General features: G+C 34.1%; 1 protein-coding gene across 1 annotated transcript in view; it reads right to left on the bottom strand.

The window, feature by feature from the left end:
• cv-c (RhoGTPase activating protein) overlaps positions 1–20,419 on the bottom strand; it is a 206,906-nt gene extending 186,487 nt beyond the window's left edge. Inside the window, exon 1 of the mRNA XM_018545992.1 lies at positions 20,252–20,419. Within this exon, the coding sequence (XP_018401494.1) occupies positions 20,252–20,419 (168 nt within the window). The remainder of the gene's footprint in view (positions 1–20,251) is intronic.
• Between the last annotated feature and the right edge of the window lie 3,707 nt (positions 20,420–24,126).

Raw genomic sequence — 24,126 nt, 5'->3', positions numbered from 1 at the left:
GTCATATTTTGATTAAATAGAAATCAACTGACGAATTTCTCCGGTGAAAGTACGTTTATATGTAAGATTTAGCTTCAAGGTTTGCGATATCATTCAATCATAACGTGAGGAGCATTTAAAAAATAAATATTTTCTCCGAAGAATGAAATTCGAATTCTCTCTTATAGTCGTAACATGAATCTTTTATTAAAACTCTGATGAGATATTCAGAATAAAGTTTCAAATTTTGAGACACAGATGATTAGTACATTTAGTCATATTTTTATTAGAGATTAGAGCTCAACTAAAAGTGTATTGTTAAATTTATAACAAATTATATATATATATATATATATATTAGATAAGAGCAGTGCGATATATATAGAAAAAAATAATTCAAATTTATAGTTTATTATTATATATTAAATTTTTGAACATTAATATAGACGATGTTTACCCACAAAAATGGATTAATTTATATTTTGACAAATATGAAAGGTAAAATGTTATTTAACTCAACTATTGTTCCTTTGACATCTAACAATGTACGCTTAATAAATTATAATATAAGGAACTACTATATACTCGTGAAACTTGATAGCAATAAATTATTATTATGGAATATTCTGCTATATATAATATATTGCAATATAACGTACATGATGAGTTAGAGAAAATCTTACGTTATTAAATTTAATCTCACGCTATTAAATGTCTATAATCAAAAATCTTCATATAAAAATATATGAAATATATATTTCACAGAAAACCGTTTAACCCTGATGTACGGGGAAAGTCGACGCGATATAATATATATCCTGGAAAGTGCGCGCGCGCGAATCGCTACTATATTTTTCTTTCACGGTTCACGTATAAGTATGGTTCGACTGAAGAATTTAACGCTATCTGCATAGGTGAGGATTTGTCTCTCTCGGTGACACTATCTAAAGAGTATGAGCCCGTAGGAATAAGAACGAGAGAGCACTTTGCTTACATAATCTCAAGAGTGACCCGTATAATTATTTGCAAATGCCGTACCGACACCACTGCGGTGCCGCGGCATAAATTTTCGCCGAGCGTTAAGCGTGTCCGCGAGCTATAATCCGATCACATCGCTTTGCCTGGTTATCCCATGAGACAAGCGGTGATATGTGTGTATATACGTTTCGGTCTCTTCCTATTTCTTTTCTTCTCTACTTTCATTTATAACTTTTAGTTCCGCTTTGCCACTAGTAAAAATATGATAAAATTATGCAGTACATCCTTGATATTTTGCTATTCCTTTCTGCTTATTTTTCTTGTCATTAATTTCATTTTTCTACTCTAATTTGTTGTTTTAACAAAATTATAGAATTATATCTAATTTTTGCCTTTCATTTCTCATCCTGTTTACTACTCCTTTTATATTTTATAATATTTTAATTAAATCTTTATTTTGCTTCTTTGACTGCTTTTATAAAATTGACTTTCCTTTAATGCACACAGAAAGAACAATTTTTGCTGAAATATCTAAAAATTTAAATAAATACGGATATAAAAATATTTTTATTATTGAAATAATCATCAAATTATGTAGGACGCTCTGTAGTATATTCTGCTGAAATTAAAATTGACACTTGTAGAAAGAGGGAGAGAATGAAGAGAGAAGAAATGGAGATAACGCGGCTGGAAGCATAATGAGTAATGCTGTAAAATATGTTCTGACATTCTGGCAACTAAATTAAAGAAATATAAGCTTTTTTAAGTTTTTATTACATACTTTTGAACACATTTACGTATTTGGCATATCTTTTTTACGTACTTGTTATATCTTTTATAAGATCTTTTTATAGGATATCATTTCTTTTCTAATTTCTAGAAATTAGAGAGTATTGTTTTCTTTTTGGTTTTAAACTTTTATGTATGAAAAAAACAATTGTTTTGGTAATGCAAGAGAACGAGATACAGAAATTGTTCAAAATTTGAAATTCTATGATAACAAAGAATTATTTTAAAATAATAATTGTTCATATCACTCATAATCACAAAATTTCAGATCTAGCAAAATATTTAGATACTTTTTAATAACTTTTTTTCCATGTATATCTCCGAACTACTTGTGTACTTTTTTCTTTTTAGTACGGGATATATAGGAACAAAAACTTCAGGTGAGAGATCTACAACCTCTATAAAACCTGTCTTTATAAGATCCTAAAACACTAGTATCTATATTTCATGGTTTCGCATTCCTTTTTCACTCCAATGTCTTATCCATTTTTCTTCCTATTCTTTTACTTCTCAATACATATCCTTTCAAACTTTGTTCTTGTCTCTCTTTCAATATTAAGTCATATTCTCAGAGAACATAGCGGAGGTGCGATTGAAGCGAGGAATTATTTATCACGGTAGAAGGAAGGAAAGTTATAGACAACTTACAAGTGAGTTACGAAGATGCCTGCAGACATTCTCGAACGCATTCGATTTTAATAAGAAAAGTCCCCGTATAATCCGTGCAATAAGTCGCGTAAGTTTATAAGGCTACTTGATTGATTGTATCTGGAAAACACGCGGCACGTGTTTTTCCTACAACTATTTTTCAACTTATCGTTACGTGAATATCGACTACGTGCCAATCAATGTTAAATAATGTAAAATATTAATCTAACTCAAACGTAAAATGAGTCACTATATGATAGATATATAAATGTCGTTGGAATAAAACCGCTGACCTTGATCTCACTTGCAATTGCGTCGTATTAATTATATTCACGTATTAATTATACTGACAATAGCGATTTCTATATCGAAATATAAAAATAAAATCCTATACAAAGTATAGAAGAAAACAACGTGATACAGGCACACACATTGAGAAATTTGAAACTCTATGACAACAAAGAATTATTTTAAAATTGCTCATATCATTCATAATCACAAAAATTTAGTTTAAAATGATCGAATGACAATTTTTGATTATTTGATCATTAATTTATAAAAAAAAAAAACGTAATATGGCTTTCCAAAAATTGCACAAGCAGTATGCAATCTCAAAGCACAATTCGATTCCTGATGCTTTTCAATGTGGCGCATTTACCACTTTCGAAAGTTTATCGATTCTTGCATCTAATTATTTTCCACTTCGTAAGTATAAATCGACCTTATCTTACCGTGACGCTGAGAGAAACGTGTCGAACACGAGAGCGCGAGGCATCGTCTTATCGAATTGCTCTAAAGTCTCGCGCGTTTATACACGCTTTTATCAAGAAAAAGAAAAAAAGAGAAAGAAAGGAGAAATAGTTTTCGCTCCTTAAACTATATATAAAATGTATTAATCTCTAATCGCTAATTGTAAGTACACATTCTGCAGATCACGTTATTAATTATAAATCGTAGACGCGATAGGCAATTCTTATCTTCCCGTGTTGATTCACATGTTCGTAAATAATTTCGTCGTGAAATAATTAGCAGATGGTTTGACTTTATCTCTTGAGATGTGAGGCGCCAGAGATCCTTTATAAATAATAAGTGCGATACGCTGGAGGACTGAGTGTCTGGGCGAGCGAATGTGCATTTTAATGAAACGAAAATACGGTGCCGTGCGAGGACCTCGGCGACTCGGCTTTTTCGCCCATTAACCTGACATGCGAGAGTACTGACCGCGCGGATGAAGTTTGGTTACGTCACTCGTTAAATGTTACGGCATCGTTAAGGGGATGCTGGAGTTACCGAACGTGTATTTCATATTTTTCTATTCACTTTATTTAATAATTTCCCAGAATAAAAAATGCAAATAGACGTGAAAAAAAACACAATCAAACAGAACTATAAGTTAGAATTATCATATGGATTATTTTGTACACATATAGGAGTGAATCCGAGTATTATACATATATTCAAACAAAAAGCATAAGTGTCTCACATATGAATAATTGATAAGAATATAATGAGACTAAATTATGATTTTGAAGTTTATAAGAGAAGTGAATGGAAAAGTATGATCTGCGTATATATACATAACTTAGCATTCATACATATATACGATATAAGTGTGTAAGCAAGTAATATACGTAATATTTTATTATACGTATATCGTACGTAAGATTTTACTTAATGTATGTAACATTTTTTAATGTATGTAATGATTTATTTGGAATTAATAATCCGTTTTACAGATATTGATCGAGTTCGGCCGTCGTTCCAGCCGTTGTAACAAAAATACTGACTCCGCAACGTACATTGAATACTTGAGTAACGATATTAAAGCGTGACTTTAAATCTGACACGAACTACGTTTAAATATTGTAGAACTTTTAGCGCCGAGACATTACCGTGTCTCCTGATATATAAATCCTCGAGATCTTCAAATGGATCGAAAGTTACGTATTGATCGTGCATTACGTAATCTGAGATGAAAGTAACATCTAATACTATAACTGCACATTTAAAACAATACATAATATTGAATACAACACATATCGAATATACATAAAACTATAAAATATTTATAATAACTTTAAAAAAAAAGATTGATATTTAAGATTTCAACTCATAAGATTTCAAGATATCGTTCTCTTATAAAATGTTATCTTCGAGTTATTATTTGAATGAGCTAGGTATAAGATGATAATATTTCTCTCTACGAATATTATATTCTTATTTTGATGATATTATTTGATTAATTTTCTGTTAAGTTGAAAACATAGTTCTTCTCTTTTATAAAAAATTTAATTTTTTAAATTGTATCACTTTTGAAATAACGATATCGTTCTTTCCGTTTTTTTTTTTTAATCAAAAAACTCTAAATTCTTCGTACAGTGGGCAGTAACGTAATAATAATTTAAGCTCTAAGTGCTGATTAAAGATGCAAGTATTATCGAAAATAATCGTTCCGCGACGTCTGTGAGCTGGCCCCTCATTGTAAAAATTTGGAAAAAATAAGCAGAGTTCTGGAGTTCTCTATCAAATTTAGGAAGAGTTCTATTGATTAAAGCAGCGAAAACACCATTTGAAATTACGGGGGGGGCCAACTTCACGATAGTGCTATATCTTTTTGGATATTGATTTTAGAGCATCGGTTGTTAAGGATAATCGTTAGAACTCTTCGGAGGGCTACTAGAACTCGTATCAGATTGCCGAATTTCTTTACAGAAAAAAATTTTTTTTTCGGAAAAATTTTTTGGGAAAAAATTTTTGGAAATTCGGCGTTTTCTTGAGAGTTCTGATAGCACCCCAAAGAGTTCTATCGATTGTCCTCTATAGACCAACGTGCTAAAATGAACGGTTTAGAAGTTATAGCTCTTCAAAGTTGCAGAATCGTGAAGTTGGCCCCCCCGTAATTTCAAATGGTGTTTTCGCTGCTTTAATCAATAGAACTCTTCCTAAATTTGATAGAGAACTCTAGAACTCTTCGGGGGGCAACCAGAACTCTGCTTATTTTTTCAAAATTTTGACAATGAGGGGCCAGCTTCACAGACGTCGTTCCGCGTGCATGCAGAGCCTCTCATTGCATACAAGTATATCGTCTCTTCTTTTATGTAACATTTGCTTGATTCGCCATAAATCGCAAAGCACGCGGTCGTCATTATTTACCCGCTGAACCAAGCGATAAAAGCTGGTCGGTGATAGCGCAACCGTGCAGTCGCAATGTGCGATTACGACTGCATTGCAGACGCGTATTGCACATCGGCGAAGAGCATATATCGACCACGCACGCATGCAGTATATACGATGTGTCGAAGTAGACTAGTGAGGTTTCGATAGGCAAACAGGTGGGCAGCATGGAATTCTTGCCTTTATGTTATCAAAGAAAAATCACGGTTACGATAATCGAGAGCAGCGCGACATTGCTTTAGTGCTGCACTGACTCTTGTCCTTAAACATATATATATTTGCATATTGACATAAATACACTGATTACTGCACATAAGATATTTCGCTACATATCGCCAGTTCTGTTAATAATAGGTCTCCTCATGACGTTTCAAAAATTCTTTTTTCTTCAGGAAAACATCATTAAAATAATAACATAAAAATTAAGGACAGTGTTCAGATAGAACCGAAATAATGTGCGAACAAATGGTCGACACTTGCCAAGGTTTGTAACGGTATTAGATGACAGAATCTTGGCAACTGATACCATTTAGCGAGCAAACACGATCAGCTAAATCACGTAAATGGATACACCTCGATTATCGTCGGATCGTTGGAAACTCGATACACACGACGCGAAGAGTAAATGTACACTACTGCAGTTTCCTTCTCTAGATTCGCGGATTTATATCGACTTCATGTTGACTAAAAATATATCAAAATAATATTAAACACTTGAAATTAACATGTTTCGTAATATATCCATATATAAATAAGTGCATCCTCGATAAGAATTATCTTCGATTTACGTATGTTGTTGACTGAATATAAGATATGAAAATACTTTATATCGAGCAAGCATTTCTTATATAAGTGTGCGAGTAAAGCTGACGTGTCATTTTGTAGAAACTTATTAATTATTGAGAGTTTTGAGTGTGTTTTCAATTTTTTTTTTCGTTTCAGATAGGTTAAATAAATAATTCTGATCATTAAAGTCAAAAAAAGCAAGCCTAAATGCAAACTGAGACACCAAGTTCACGTAACGTCTCACTATACCATATTCAAAATTTCCGACCAGATTGTTGTAGGATTTTAAAAACTACATAGTTCTAAAGTAGTTCTAGAAAGAGACGATAAACATTACTATTCTTATTTTATGGAAATAAAAATGAGACGCTAATCAATTTCGACAATCCTGTAACTACAGTCTCGTGTAATTCCGAATGTATTTTCACACTTTCCGACGAGTTCCGATCATATAAACAATTTATTAATTGTTTAAATAACTGTTATCACTTGAAAAGACGCCTTTATGTGGGCAAAAAGTTAGCCAATTTTCGACAATTCTATTAGTTCTGCAATAGTTGTTGTGTAGTATTTATTTTTTGTTTTAATATATTTAATATTTAATCGGATGAAAATATCCGTATCGCATCATTTATACACCATAAGGAATCACGAATCCAAAGAACTCACACGATGTTTATTAATCGCGCACGATATTTTCTTCTCGTAGAGGCGGTCGCTGTGAGAGTAGCCTAAGCGTGTAGGCGATTATAAGGTGGCGATGCCGACGATGTTATGTCATCGCCGTAGCCACGCTAGCCCCTTTCATACCGTTACGTTACGTTTCCTCGGTACAGAGCTGATCTGTGTTACTCGCCCGGTCTGTTGTGTACACCGCTTCTTGTTCTCCTTCCTACTGGCAAGGTCTATCTTTCTACGCGGCAGTTATTCTCGCGTGCCAATTCACGGCTGTACATTCGCAAAAAGTGTAGAAGTGATTCTACAGTTTCCAGATGCCTGCTCGTAAATGTAGAAAATACTCAGCGCGGTACTAAAATTTTCGAGAAATTTGAAAGTAAAGGAAAGAAGAAGATCCTCGGCTAACTACCAGATACCTTTTATATTCTCTTTAATGAAAATGTTTCCAAGAAGTGATTTTCTGGCGTTAAAGTTCCGAGAATAATTATTCGTGAAATTATTGAGAATATTTTTATCGCAAGAAGAGATCAATTTCAGAATGACGACGAATAAGATTATAGGAAATAGGACAATCAACTCCTCTATCAATGTATAAATATTCGGATACTCACGTGGAATTTTAAATAGTAAAAATTTTTACATTTTTGTGCGAATTTCGTTACTTTTATTGATTCAAAAATTCCATCCTTCTCAATACAAAAAACGGATGTTTTTACCTTTAACGGAAACCTTGTGAAACACGGTAGTGAAAAGATGAATGACAGATGGGTTAATGTTTTGAAATTTGTAACCGTACATACGACGTGTATATACAAAATTCTTTATATCAGAAAGTATTGGTTTATAGGCATAAGAGCTCGTTATCAGTTACCACCCACTGCTTGCATGCCCGTCTCCTCTCGCGATGACAAGCGACGCGCAAACAAATTAACTGACGGAACCAGCGGTGCGTCTGGCCAACAACAAATTGACGGTACAAAGCGGCTACGAGGATACCGCTAAATGGATGTAATTCCGAGTTAACCACGCGTTGGCTCGCATCTGCTTGCTGCCGTTACCGCACTTGTGATCGGCTCGCGTCACAGCTGGCTAGAAAAAGAGAAGGCGAGGGTTGCACGCGGCTGGCAAAGAGGGGCAAATTAATTTCGACGGCGCTGGCTCACGAGGTCGTTCACACCGATAAAAAGCGACAACGATATCTGGAATATCCCGCGCATGAGAAGTTAGTAAAGGAGGATCGGCACGCCAGTTCTACGAACCACGTCTCAGTTTCGCGAATCTATTTAGTATAGAATATAAAAATCTTTACAGCAAAGAATACCGACAGAGCTTTCTATTATACGTGTTAACCTTTAGTACACGCAATGACTTTTCTTCTTTAGAAACGACAGATCGTTCTCGTGTCCCAGATTATTTTATTTATCTTTACAAATATAAAAATGTAAAAGTATAAAAATTATTAAGTGATTCTTATACATACATATTGTAACATTCTTAAAAAGTATTTGTAAGATTGTATATTTAAAAAAATTGTAATAAATATTATGATATTGATTAAATAAACCAACTTTAATAATTATTATTTGGTACTTTTTGTATATTTCAAAGAAAAGAAATGAGCAGGACACGAATGATTCAATCATGTACCTATATACTGAGAATTAATAATTTCATTTATAAATCTGCAGCTATGCGCGACATTTCAAGTCCAATCTATTTGTTCATATAATTTTATAAATATGTTGCAATCGACTAGGTACAAGAGGCATCCTTTTAAAAAGTAAAATAGTGAATTAGAAGAGTTAAATACTAACTACAATGATTTCAATTGTCGCTTCGCACGGAAATTCTTTTCCAAACGAAGCAAAATTAGACCCAAAAGGAAACAGCTGTCATACACATGGTTCCTCAAGCGCAACAGTCATTATCTACAATTCGTACATTCACTCCTCGTCCTGTATGCATTCATTCATTAAAATACCTCGAGCTTATTTATTTATTGTTACATCTGTTCATGTGTGCGTGTGTGTGTCACCTATTTTAATATCATAAAATATGCATTAGTAAAATTTCTTTTTGTTACGTAAGCTAATTATATAAGAACAAAATTATTTCACAGAATATTATTTATGTAGAAAGTGCTAAAGCATGTTGAAATGTAAAAATGTTCACAATCGGTCGGTCATTCGTCAACGGAGACCGAATCGCTTTCATCGTACGCGGCGAAGCTGATTACGTCGCGACTCGACTTACAAATCCGCTCGGGCATTTCCATCTTATCAGCATTGCAAATTGATAATGCGCGAGGAGCGACGCAAGCCCCGTCGGCGGAAGAAAAAACATTTATGCGACCCGATGACCCCGCCCGGTTATTAACCCTTTCAGTGCTGATTCTTTCGAACAAATGAAGCCGTTACTGAATTCGCTAAATGGATCAGAAGTAGAATTTTTTCTCGGTTACAAAAGCTTTTCAAATGTATGAATGCTTTTCTAAAAGAATTTATTATGAAACATACTCTCTAAATCTGAGTCAGTGGATGTTCATTGTCTGAGATCACTGTCATATTGGGTAATCAATGAAATTGAACTAAAAGGAAAAAAAAATTTGAGACTATATATAATTAAAATATCAATATTTTTACATGTTCAAATTTTTTAATGCCACAAATAGTTAGATTAGGAGAATTGCATTTTTCATTCATTGATTATACCAATGGCTACTTAGGACTGATGTTAGCGATTATCCGCTGATTCAGATTTAGAGACTACATTTAGTATCCACTGCAATATTTTCTGACTCTCTTTGTAACAACGTGAATAAATTCGAGCAAAATAAATGTTTAATAGCTTTTTTTATGTCTCCCGACATTCCAGTCAAGGATACTGGACACTTTCAATGGATCACCTAACGAACTACATTCAGCGCTAACGGAAGATAGTCGCATTCTATAATCCTGCGGCAGGAACTGCATCCGATTCGCGTTAACGAGGTACGAATGCAACCGTTTTGCGAGCGCCCATCCGACACGCCCAACCGGATATACGGCAGTCCTACACTTCCACCCACACACACGCATATCTTGTCCCCCATGTGCATGCACCGTGCGTGCAACGTGCGAGCGAGCGATCAAGCGAGCGAGGGAGCGCAGCCGTGCGTGTGTGCATTTTGCGGAGAATGACAGTACCTGGTCACATGGCCGAGAGATGAAAAGTGAAAGTATCCAAGGCTGGCACAAAGAAGTCATTGAGGAATTCAAAGGAACGATTGCCACGCGTATACGACCGACGTGCACGCAAGAATTTCACATTTCTAACAAATTAAGGGAAAAAACTTGGATCGCGGTAAATAATAATTACAATTTCGAAACGGCGAAACGCGCACGAGATGATACTTTCTTTTCAAGCATTTTGAAATTACCTCTTTAAATATATATATATATTTCTAATTAACTATATATATCGTCTATTTTTTAATATATTTATTAAAATTTTCGAACGGTGCTTTTTATTACTACACACATAAAATTAACTAGTAGTTTTTTAAACACTACCGCGTCTCCTGATAAATCATTTCTTGTTAACTCTTTGAAACATAATCATTGATTTGTAAGCATCATTAAATTTCAACAATTCATTATAGCCGCTAATGTAATAAGACAATTTAATATTTTTGTTTCTCTTCCTTCCTTTATATATGTTTTTCATTGCTACAGAAGATATCGAATGTTTATATTGTTAATCAATTGCTAATACTATCTTAATGAGTCAAGCTGTGATGCGTCAAAACGGATTAATCACACATGCAGTGAAGTCAACATTTACAGGAAGAAATAAAGTTATTTTCAATCTCCTTCTCATTATGTTATACCGGACAAAAATTCGTACAGTGTTTAAGGGTTAATCGCGTGTGACTAACGCATACATGCGAGTTTGTTCACAATGTTCCCACGAAGTTATCAAACGGCTACTTTTCCCAGACGCACGCGAGCGCGCAAGGCCGTGTTTACTTTCGAGCAATGAAACCTGATTTGGCCGCGTAAGCTACGTCGAACCGTTTTAACGGTGGTATGATAATTAGTAATCACACACCAGGACCGGGCGCCCACTAAAGAGCTAATTCTTGGTCACGGGTCCGGTAAGTTTACCAATCCTCGACGGTTCGTTATCCTAATTGGAAGATTCTTTTCGGATAAAGACTTTTTTTTTTTTTTTTTAATTTCGAGCGATTTAACTGCCTTGTTGCCGCAGACGTCTTGCCGAGTATTAATGTGTATTATCCGCTTTGGCTCAGGCCAATCTCCTCTCCTACGGAACGACGGTCGTGACCAAATTTAAAAAAGTTAAGAAACAACATCTAAATTTTCTTTAACATTTCAGTTACATTACACAAGTTTTTTCGGTTAAAAATACCTGCCAATTTCGTAAGCAAATTAATTACTGTTAAAATTTACGATCGACTTTGCGTAAATAAGTATTTGCATATAATATTGAGCATTAATTTCACTTGGCACTTTTATAAGAATCTATTAAACTTTTGGACAATTCGATATACATAAATCAATTGTTCACGTAGCAAATGTTTACTCTCCAATCGTATAATAATTAAATAATTTAATTTGCACTAAAATAATTAGTGAACACGTGTCAAATACTGAATGATGTATGAATATGTGGATTGCTATTTTATCTTTGTGCTTTTTATAAATCATTAGATTAAAACGGATGCTATTATGTATTTTTAATTTTTGTCAATATCATTTTAATCTTTGTAATTTAATTCCCACTTCCTCGATTACTAGCACGTGACATCATCCACGCAGCAGGTGATGCACCGTTCTTGCAACGCTGGCAATTAATCGAATACACATCGACACAATTCAAGTTCATCGAATGAGTCAGCTAGATTTTATTTCTAAGGGAAAAATACTTCGCTCATGATTCGAGTCGAGTCATTTCAAGAGCGAGCCGAGAGCTTTTCACGTGTCGGTTTACGATCGACGCAGCGCGTGCACGGAGATTGCAATCTTCAAGAGAAAGGATGGGTAGCCTTGAGATTCCAACATAACATTCAAGTTCGTATGCAAATAATGTCAAACTATCAAAACTCTGTCGGACACAGGTGCTGTCAACTTTAATATCCTATATTTATCAAAAATTTATCTCTATAAAAGATATCAATTTAACAAATTTATTTAAGACATATTTGAGCTTTTCTTAACATATAATAGAATATAATAAAATTAAAATAACGTCGATAATGGAAAGAACAGTTTTGAAGAAGTATCTAAAAATTTAACTAGACACAGATCTAATAATAATTTTGTGAGACTGTCAAAATAATTATGTAGAACGCTCAAGCTACAGTTACTGAAATATCAAAAACCTTTTGTAGTACAGCATACTATAATACTTGAGTTTTTTTGTATAATTATTTTGACAGTACAACAAAATTATTTCTTACATATACAATCGTCAAACAATTAATAAAATAAAGAGAAGAAATAAACAATTAAAATTTAAATAACAAATATAAAAAATACATACATTAATAAGACTGGAAAAAATCTTGTTTTGTAATTCAGATTTAATTGGAAAGATATACAAATCAAACATTTCTAGTCAAGAAACAACAAACAAATCTATCACATTATCTTTCTTTTCTAGTCGAGATAAGCAACAATTCAATTATAATAACCAAAATTCTGTTTCATATGATTAAAATTCATTTTGTTTATACTTTTTGTTGATATAACTAAGACATTTTTCTCAGTGTGGAACTACAATAGAAAGACAGAGTGAAAAAACCATCTTACAAGCCGAAGGTTCGAACTATCAGAAAAAAATTTCAGATCCTGACGATATCGGGAAGTATCCCGAGATACTCTAGCCGGATGCTATTCTGTATTCAACGTTTCCTGCCCACTTCGTTTCCCTGTCGTCGCGGACAGACGCGGCACATTCTGAGTTTACATTTTGCGTCCAAAGATTTTATCGTGATTCACTCTGACGTACGATTTATGTGGCGATGCGTCGATACGCAGCGCATCAAGTGCAGAAGGTTCGCGCGATGGGCCGTGTGGGAAGCACCGTCTTTTATCCGCGACTCCACCAGAACTTCCTTGAAAATTTATATGGATCTACCATCGATCTCTCGTAAACGCGTAAAGGTGAGAACAGTCCTCGCCGAAGCACCCGTCGAGGTGAAATAAACCGGCTTCGTGCCGTTTACGTGAAATCGTGTACTTTTCCGAGAGTCGCCGTGCAGACTACCTCTAGCACATTCCAGGAATGATTTATTGTTTTTATTTCTATCAATTTATCGTCACTGAAATTCACGAAGCCGCCTTTAACGTGTCGATTAACTTGTTGAACGAGCAATCAATAGAAAGAACAATTTTGCTGAAGTCTCTAAAAATTTAACTACACGTATAGATAGAAAATAATTTTGTTGGACCGTTAAAATAATTACATAGAACACCTAAACGTTGGTGATAATATTTTTGGTGGCAATAATTTTTAGCATTTTAAACTGTAAGTTCAAGTAGGTACATTATTATGTTGATGGTCCAAAATGGGGAAACTACCGTAAATTTGCATAAAAATATTTAAATCGGGTATGTTAAGTTAGCACCCCAACTATAGTACTCAGAAGTTCTGATTAGAGTTCCTACTTCCTTTTGAGACGAAGAGTTCCCTATAGTTAATAACAAGAGTTCCGCTCAATAAACATTTTCTTTACATTTTTTAAAAATGGGGTACTAACTTTTTATCGAATTTCGAGGTGGAATGTCGCTGTATCTTGCAAACCGTTGCGTTGGTCCAATCGCTTTTTCACCTGACAGTTTTCAATAGAACTCGTCGAGAACTATAAGAAACGCTACTCAGAACTACTCGGTACTCTCAAAAAAATTTTCAAAGATTTCCACTATTTTTTTTAAACTTTATTATATTTCAAAAATGTTTTTTATGTATCAAGAACTCTATGTATTCACAAAATAGTTCTGTTAAGCTGATCAGAACTATGCGACCTTGAATTTCGTTAAAAAGTTAGCACCCCATTTAAAAAAAATTATTAAAAAATGATTATTAAGCGCATATGTCATTAAAAATCATAGAGAACTCTTCGTATCGTCAAAAAGAAGCAGGAATTATCATCAGAACTATTGTATCTAAAAATTAATTTTTCAAAAATTTTTAATTTTTTTTTATTATTCGAAAATTTTTTTTACATATCAGGAACTCTAGGCAATCGCAAATTGAAGCTATTCAGCCGCTCAGAACTATTCCACCTCGAAATTCGATAAAAAGTTAGCACCTCATTTTAAAAAAATGTAAAAAAAATGTTTATTGATCGGAACTCTTGTTATTAACTATAGGGAACTCTTCGTCTCGTCAAAAGGAAGTGGGAACTCTAATCAGAACTCCTAAGTACTATAGTTGGAGTGCTAACTTAACATACCCGATTAAATCATATCTCAAATAAAAAATATCAAGTTAACAATGTAAATTAAGAAGAAATAATTGTCGAACTATTTAAGACACGAGATTTAGATTAACGAAAATATGCAAAAAACGCATAAAAAGTGGCAATAAAAGCACATTGATAAATACAGAGATTAAGAGGTAATTATCGTTAAAAAAAAATATTAATATCTAAAATGTGTTTCAATCCAAGTTATATCTTGAGCTAATTTTGGGCAACCAAAAAAAAAACCCTAGTATTTTCAATAGAATAAACTTGTGCATATTCATTTTGAAACTTCAATCAATCTCGCAAACGTCCGTCACAACCACGAATTTATTCCGCATTCGGACGCACCGTCTCACGAGCCCGTACGTGTTACGTTTGAGATCGGGAGATAGTTATGCAGATAGAAACGCTGCCGCGCGCGCCTGGTCGAGACGCTTGTATTTACGCTTGAGGTCGCTACATTCCGTTCTGATTATTATCCGCAACCTCAGGCAAGCTGTGGCGTGGCATCGGTGTACCAAACGCGCTCCCTCGCACATGTGCGAAACGTGTTTGCATTAAACTGCCGTTTTAAACGCGTTATGACCATCGCCCTGCGAACCAACATCGACCGCATTACTTCTTAAGGCTCGTCTACATTGAAGTCGTAGACAGTCGTAGGGTCACACATCGTAAGAAATTGATTAATTCTAGTCGGATATTCTCTCCTTGTATTTGATTGTGATTGGTTCGTTTTCTACGACTTAAGACTCGACGACCGTCTACATCTAAACAAATTTTTAGAGTTGTTATAGACGCGAGCGATTCTTTACAAAAGAAAGATTTTATACATTATACACACACACACACACACACATACATATGTAGAGTATTTTAAGTGTACTGAAATAGGTTTCTTAATTACAGCCGTAAAATAAAACTTTACAAATGTTGCTCCAATTAAAAAAAATCCTATATTTTGTGACTTCTTTAAAATAATTTAAAAATAATTAATGTAAATAGTGGGGATCAATTAAACATTTATTCTAAGAAGATACCTAATTGAAAACGCAGTTCACGAGAGAACACAGGGGCTTTTATCATGTTATGAGGAGTTTGCCGTGTCAATGATTACTTAGACCTTGATCTATGGACTTGTGCGGTTATTAGATACTTAATGATTACACGAACGCGAAGAAATGTTTGCTGCAGTTGATGCTCAACGGTAAGATGGTCTTACAAATATTTTCCGCTGTTAGTGGGTTGTAGAAAGTAATCTCACAATCTCTACCGGTCCTCGATCAGAAACACAATTTTACGTTCTGAAAATGCGCGTGGGTGTCGATACACGAAATATACATTTGATTTCTATACCGATCGACTCAAACATCAAGTATGACTAGTGTCTACTTTAGGTACGCGTCATCGCAATGATATCATCGAAAGAACGCGTTTGTTCGGTGATCTAGATAAATGACTGAGGACAGAGGAAAAAATAGGTTTATATCTTGCTTACTTTGTTAGACCTAAGATCCTGTGTGATTTTATATGACACTCATATCTCACGTCACTACGGTAAAAATGAAGATCTATGAACTGACAAAAATATGTATATGCAATCATAGTTCAAGAAGTTAATAGGATATGAATAAAAAATGACTGTAATAAATATAAATTAAAATATTCAGCTCTGACCTTATTGCTTTTTGTATAGCTAAAAAAATTTTCCAATTTATAATTTGATAGCACTGTGTGGAAAAAAATACCTGTTTCATTATATGTATAACAAAAATGTAACAAAGATTATTTCTATCAGAACACCATATTTTCAAATATTATTATTTCGATAATTAATTATGAATAGAAGTAATTTTACGGTTTCGGAGATTTCATTCTCCGTACACAAAGGAGGAAGAATTGTATATATATATATATATATATATATAACAAATACATGAAAGATCACGCTGACCCAGGAATTTGCGCTTTCAAATTGCCATAAACGTGGTGACGGCTCGTCCAGACTGCGACTCTAAATTTGGCGAATATTTACGGACTTGAGATGCAAAACAAGTTTCCTCGTTCAGTTGCCGCTGACGTACTCTGATTGGATAAATGGTCCCGATTCTTTTATTAACCGAATAAGTAAGATAGACTGTTTAATTTAAACCTTGAAAAGCTTCAAAATGATTAAGATCCGCTTTAACTAGAAATTCCTTTATTTTTATTGATCTAATGTAGATTAATAATTATTTTAGAGAGTATCGTAATGATATATTATACTATATATTAATAACGATAATTATTATTACTTGTAAAGAATTTACTATTTGGTACAGCAATAGATTGCTAATATTGACTTGACGATTCTCGAAAGATTTGCTATATGAAATTGTACGCGATCCAATTATTACTTAAGTGGTTCTTCTAAATTTAACTTTTAATAGGATCACGATCTATATTCTTTCATTAATATCCGAGAACATTAAGACGATCCAGACTGCTCCGAAAAGCAGACGCACACCCATCAAAGGTCAAGGATCGCAGACGCAATCGGACGATTACAAGTGTGAGACGTGCGGTTTCTTCTATCTGCCTAGTTAATAAACGCCCACCAGTTCACACGGTCCGAGAAAACAACAAAAAAGTATCCGCACAGAAGGGACGTGCAAAAAAACGGATGGAGAATCCGTTTGTGTCATCTGCTTTTCGGCTTGAGAGACTATCAAGCATCGTGCTCCCTCGCTCGACGTTGTGAGAAAAACGTGGACATGCAATACAAAGTGGAAGTATTAATTAAGTGCCATCTACTCTCACACGAGATGATAATTATGAGAGCAAAAGTTCCAGCAATAAATAATTAAAAATATAATATGCAACCATTTTCTACGAGTACTATCAGAATTGTTAGTTACACAAGATACAATCAATATTACGTTCGCGCGCAACCATAAAGCTTGCAATATAATAGAAATTAATCAAAGTTAGGAAATCATACAACATGATCTAATATCAAGCGCAGGTAAATGATCAGTGACATGTTATAGACATTGCTACCATCAATCATTTGTACAGAGAAACGATACGTAAATGGATCTATGAGATCTTTGAAGCTCAGATCACTCATTAGCCGATAAGTGGTCGATCATTCATCTGGAAACGATATTGGGTCCCGATTACATCGCAACGATAAGTTTCTCGTAAAGACTACGTTAAGGTACACCGTGCCGACCAGTAGCAGCACTCGCAGGCATTATCTGAGAAATAGTAGGAGGCTGAGAGACGACGACTTCCGCACCAACTAGTTTTAACGATGAGCCATCGGCCGCCACCTTCCTTATCCCTCTCGCGGTTACGACGGGACTCTTCTTGTTTGTTTGCGCTGCGTCGACATGCACCGATGCACTCACGATGCATTGGTACGTGCCAAAGGACGACACGGAATCGACGCACGCACGCATTCTCGATCGAAATCGCAGTGAACGCGTCGTAACCGAACGACGAAAACGTAATCTATAGCAGCAGCTGATAATAATCAAATTCTCGATATACAAACGGAAATGCAAAAGTATCCACCGCATTTCATAGGTTCTCTAGACCGCGACATTACGCCTTAGATCGCTATAAGATTTAGTCGATCTATTAAATTAATGTATCAATTTGATCTATGAATAATCAGAATTATTTTTAGAACGGTAACACATTGAGAAAAAAAATTATGTTGACTGGAGAAAACTCGCTAACGGTCAATGACTTTTATGATCAATATTATTTACATATTTAATACCAAACATGCGTTGTTATGTAATAAAAACGCTATTAGGTATTATTTATGTAAAGTTAATATATCACATTAGAATGTTGACGATATAAATTCCCCTCTAAGCTCTATGCAGATTTTCCAAGTGTACAGCTAATGAATATTTAAATCAGTCACATGGGAATGTAATGGACACCTGTAACCAAATGCGCCTTACGCGAATTCGCAAACAAGAACCGGTTTACTCTCGGGTGCCATTGGAGTCGTTTAGTTAGATAAAGTTCTCTAAAACAGATGTATAAACATCGGAACAGGAAGGGAATACGGAAAAACAACCACCAAGAACCGACTCAGGACTTGTTTCGGAAATTCGCGATCGTCGACATCGCGGCTAATTTGTCACGACATGCTTCGCCATTGGCGATCAATGAAGCGATCGATAAGGCCGATGATCGATTTTATTGTGCTAAGTGAGCAGTGTTATGGCATGCTAAACGATCCAATCGAGAAGGATGTACCGAACTGCATGACGACCTTCCACGTTGTGTACATTAAACAAGGCACCTGTGATTTAGATCGCATCAAAATAACTTTAATTAAGAAAGACGAGAAATTTATCAGGACGGAATCATCCGCTCGTCGTGCTTGGCCCATCGTGCCGAGAGAAATCATTTGCTCTTACGATGATCCGTTCGATAATGAAAAATATGGGCGAAGCTCACGGCGCCGATTCCTTTCACCGCTCGAATCTTCCGTTTCGGGCCTAAGAAGTCGAGGAATCGAGTCACTTCCACGGAATCAGAATCGATTATCGTAAGAGAAAGTGGGCGTCGATTCACTCGACCTTTTTAAATCAGCGCTGATCTTCATCATTTTCATTCTAATATCCGGTCGTATAAACACGATTACGTGAAACGTTGGAACCTATCACGATTCGTATAAACATGCTTTTAATAGCGAAATTGCAAAACAGCGCGTCTAATCGCACGGGTTAAAGATAGAACGAGTGGGACTTTTGAATGCGAGTGATATGTATACGATGATTAATCACACCCGTAGGCATTGCGAGAGATTTCAAATACGATTAATTTCTTAACGTTTACGTCAGATTTTAGTTACGATGTAATATATCAGAAAATTTAATTATAAAACAAAGGTATCAGACTAGAAGATCTCATAACAAAAAAAAAATTAAAACTCTCTCTCTCTCTTTCTTATACTATAATTATCTATCGAAATGAAATGTGTTCATTCTATAATAGAATAATTTCCAATTAATATCTCTATTAATGTCGTAGATAATTCAATATAATGCTTTAGCAGTAATTTGATTTACTAATTAAAGAATTTAATCCGAGGAGTAAACTACTGAGGAAATTATTTGAAAATCATTAGGAATTATTGAATAATGAATATTACTAGACATTAGTGAGGGTTACTGGGCATTACTAGGTATTATTATGTTTTACTAGGCATTGATTAACATTATTTTTTTAAGTTAAAATTGTTTAATTATTCTATTATAATACTATATATTTATTAGATAGCGTTATTTTCGCATTCATGTCTTTAAGTTAGACAAAATTACAGTTCAACTACCGCAGCTAAAAAATCAATAAAATTAAGATTATTCGACGCATTTTTACATAAAACGAAAATATCTGGCAGAAAAAAGCGTCACTCTGTCTGACTGAGATATTAATTGTTGACGACTATTTAGGTTACGAAATCTGTCACAGTTACGCAACACAGTGCATTACTAGAGCATTACTGTGAGAATTACATAAAAATTCAACAATAATGTTCAGTGATTCCCTTAGCGGTTTGACCCTCGATTTAATCTATAAAAATATTAGACTTTATATGTGGTTTGTTTCTTATAACTTATTATATGATTTTCTTCACAGTTCAATAATTACAAAATTTTTCGATTTCTTAAGATTGGTCTTGCAATATCTCACAATTTAAATATTAAATGCTGTAAAAGTACAAATTCAACGTTGACTTACCTTGACCTTGGCGAGATAGAGCTCCAGTTCCTTGTATGGATCCATCTCCGCTGTCTTTTCACTTGTCACCTTGTCATTTTCGTCACTTAGCACAAGCTTCAACCGATTCGGCATCTTCGCGGACAAACCATTTTGCAGACGACCATCACCTTCCTCCATAGTCTCCATGTGCTCTCACAGTCACCTCGACGATCTTACATGCATTTTTTCGTACATCTGCAACATCAAACAAACAATAACTTAGTAAAAATAAAAAACAAATAAAATTGAAAAAAAAATAGTATAGACATTTTACCAAAGATTGGAGTTCAAGAAAAATTTTTGGATTTCTCTCGAATTTTATTCTAGCAAAAGAAGTCAAAAAGGATAAACGTATTACCTTATTATAAAAATGATGTTAACATTAAAAGAACAATTTAATTTTGTTAAAGTATCTAAAAATTTAGCTAGATACAGATATAAAAAATAATTTTACTGGACCATCAAAATAATTAGGAAGGACGACAAAATTGGTTGCTAGAAGATCAAAACATTTTACAGCAATGCTCATTATGCTCAAGAATCTGCAAAATTATTTTGATGATGCAATACAATTATTTTCAGATCTGTATCTAGAATTTTTATCTCAATCTCAAATTTTTTAGATACTATCCTCAGCAAAATTGCTCTTTCAGTGCACGCATGAATTTATGAACAAACGTTTAAAATTAATAGAGAAATTATAACACATATGGTATTCATAACTGAGAACGAGAAATGAGTTGAAAGACCAAAAATGACCTATAAATATATTCTGGCAAAGGCATTATATATGTATAATTAGCCTCGCTGTGACTCACTGCGGCCGCTGCTTTGCGCGGTCCATATAATCTGGACTTGTCAAATACTTGAAAAGGGTAAAATGACCACCTGCGCTGTTATGATTACATTTGGCTAAATTTAGCGACCTCGCTAGCATTAGTCACTAAGGCTAATTATATTCCGCGCAGATTAGCCGTGCCGTCCGCACGTGTAGCTAATCTGAAATCACTTTGTATCCATTTCCCCACTACTTGAAATTGTGTCGCATTATATCGTTCGCAACAAGTCAACAAATCTACATGCGTTCTCTTCAGAAAATATTTTCTGTCAGACGGGAAATATTGAGAAATCTATTTTATTTTAGTGATTTTTAATCATCGTGTATATATTATTTTTTAATATGCATTACAATTTTTACTATCGACTAGCACATTCCTTGCGCGCGCTACGCGCGCGATGGTCCATTATGCTCTTTTTAAATATTATGAATTATGTTTCTTTGAAACTTGTTTTGAAATCAACAACTCCTCTAATTCCTACTAATACAAAATTTCCCTGAAATTTGAAAACCTTTAGAATTTCATTATTGTTTTCGATCGCTACATTAATTCTACCATTTTGATAAACAATATTTAGCTTATTTTTTTATTCAACATTTATATCGAAAAATTCATTCCACAGTGTGGCTGTGCTGTCGCGTACAAGAGTAAAGTACATTAAAGCAATCAATTGCCGGGATCATTTTGGTCTCAAAATGTTTCTAGAATTATTTGCTCTAAGAATATCCAGAATCCGATATTTTGCTCATCGTTTACGTCGAAAAATTCTACCCACAGTGTGGCCGTGCTGGATTTCTAGAATTTTCGTGCCATTTCTAGAATTTTCGTTAAAAAGTTAGCACCCCATTTTTAAAAAATTATTAAAAAATGATTATTAAGCGCATATGACATTAAAAATCATAGAGAACTCTTCGTATCGTCAAAAAGAAGCAGAAATTATCATCGGAACTATTGTATCTAAAAATTAATTTTTCAAAAATTTTTAATTTTTTTTTTAATATTCAAAAATTTTTTTTACATATCAGGAACTCTAGGCAATCGCAAATTGAAGCTATTAAGTCGCTCAGAACTATTCCACCTCGAAATTCGATAAAAAGTTAGCACCCCATTTTTAAAAAATGTAAAAAAAATGTTTATTGAGCGGAACTCTTGTTATTAACTATAGGGAACTCTTCGTCTCGTCAAAAGGAAGTGGGAACTCTAATCAGAACCTCCTGAGTACTATAGTTGGGGTGCTAACTTAACATACCCCCCTAACACATAAACATTCATGTTACAAACCATAATTCGTACAATAAAAAAATTATATTATATAATATATATACAGAACAAACAAATGAAATACTTTACATGATTTGTCAACTATCTATACCTAAATATTCACGTAGCACTATAAAAAAATTTTGGATTACGAAATAGACTGATTCTTTCGATGTGATATGGAATATATGATGTGCTTACTATAAAATGCAATCTGATAGAATAATTTCTCTCATTTCATTCAACTGTGGCAGAGAGACATGGCGACGATGAATTGATATTTCTGTATATGGAGTTACGTTAATAGCACCAAGACAAGTGCGATAGTGAAACTAAAATATGAGCATGGCTTTACGCTCCGGTGAGCTAGCTAATAATAATTAATATTACATTTTGTACTCGCTTTCGACTACCGTATATAACTTTATCATAACGAGTACTACCACCTGCGAAAAAATATTGAATCATAGGTAGGATAGGATCGCGTAGTGATCGTACCTATTAACTTAATACAACTCTATCAAGTTTTATAATTGTTACAAAATAATTCTCTCTCTCTCATAATCTATTACGTCGAGCTGCCATTATTAAAAAGTTTCTGATAATTCCATTATATTTTGTAATGTAAAGCTAAAGCTCTACAATTTATTAAAATCTCTACTTTACTGATCTAATCTTATCTCGTAAAATTTCTATAAAGTTTCACAATTGCAAAACTAATTTCAATTGTACACGTCTTCGGATGAAATATTTATTATTATGTAGGTATATTTTTTACTATTATCATGTACATGCCGTTATTAACATCGTATGCTAAAAAGGAAGCGTTCGAGAAGTTTCCTGAGCAAACATGTCACGCTGGGAAAGTTCGGCATTAAATGATTCTCCTAGCTGCAGGGATTGAATCGGAAATCGGTAGAAGATCGTGCATGATTGATAAGAGCATTCACCCTGCTACGCTAGCGTAACTGAGGAGCAGGCACTGCGATACCCCGCCACACCAGCAATCCTTAAGGCCACTTCGACCAACTTCGATTAACTTTAATCGATGATTAGTCCATTAGAATTAGCCAATCGCATCTGTCATTGACAAATGCAATTGATCAATTTCAATGGACTAATCATCGATTAAAATTAATCCGAGAATTAATTGGAGTTGGTCGAAGTGGTTCTAAGAGAGTCGTCACAGAGTCGCTATCAGAGTGTCCTGATGCACTCAATTGTATTACGTAAAATAAACTTATTAAACTGTAGATAGAGATATCGCCGCATATATATAATTCTCTTTCGCAATTATAAAAATATTATTCAGGTTTAATTATTTTTATTTTTATGCGTTATGAAATATGTATATGTTAATAGAAAGAAAATAAAAAACTTGGCGCTCTCCTTACATGTTACACAACGTATTAATCCTAGAATCTAGAATGATAAATACAAATGAGTAAGATCAGTTAATGCTAAGATATGCTTTCAGTAGATCATTAGAAGATTCAATCTGAATTTAGAACAAATAGAGAGAGGCAATTAATATAATGTCTCTGTGAAGTTAGCACCTCAACTTTAAAAATCGGAAATTTTAATAACAGTACTGCTTGAACCCGCAATAGTTCTAGAGTCCCTGATAGGTTTCATCAATAGTATTGTTGATTTAGGCCAAAAATTTTAAAAAATAAAAATATGCGGTGCTAACTTCGCGTGGCACCGCAAGATTTGAAAAAGCCGATTTTTATGACGGAATCTCACAGTACTCGA

This window comes from Cyphomyrmex costatus, unplaced genomic scaffold (genome assembly GCF_001594065.2).
Source record: "Cyphomyrmex costatus isolate MS0001 unplaced genomic scaffold, Ccosl1.0 scaffold51, whole genome shotgun sequence".
Lineage (NCBI taxonomy): Eukaryota > Metazoa > Arthropoda > Insecta > Hymenoptera > Formicidae > Cyphomyrmex > Cyphomyrmex costatus.
Note: the sequence above shows the minus strand (reverse complement) of the source record. Positions and strands in the feature narration are given on the sequence as shown.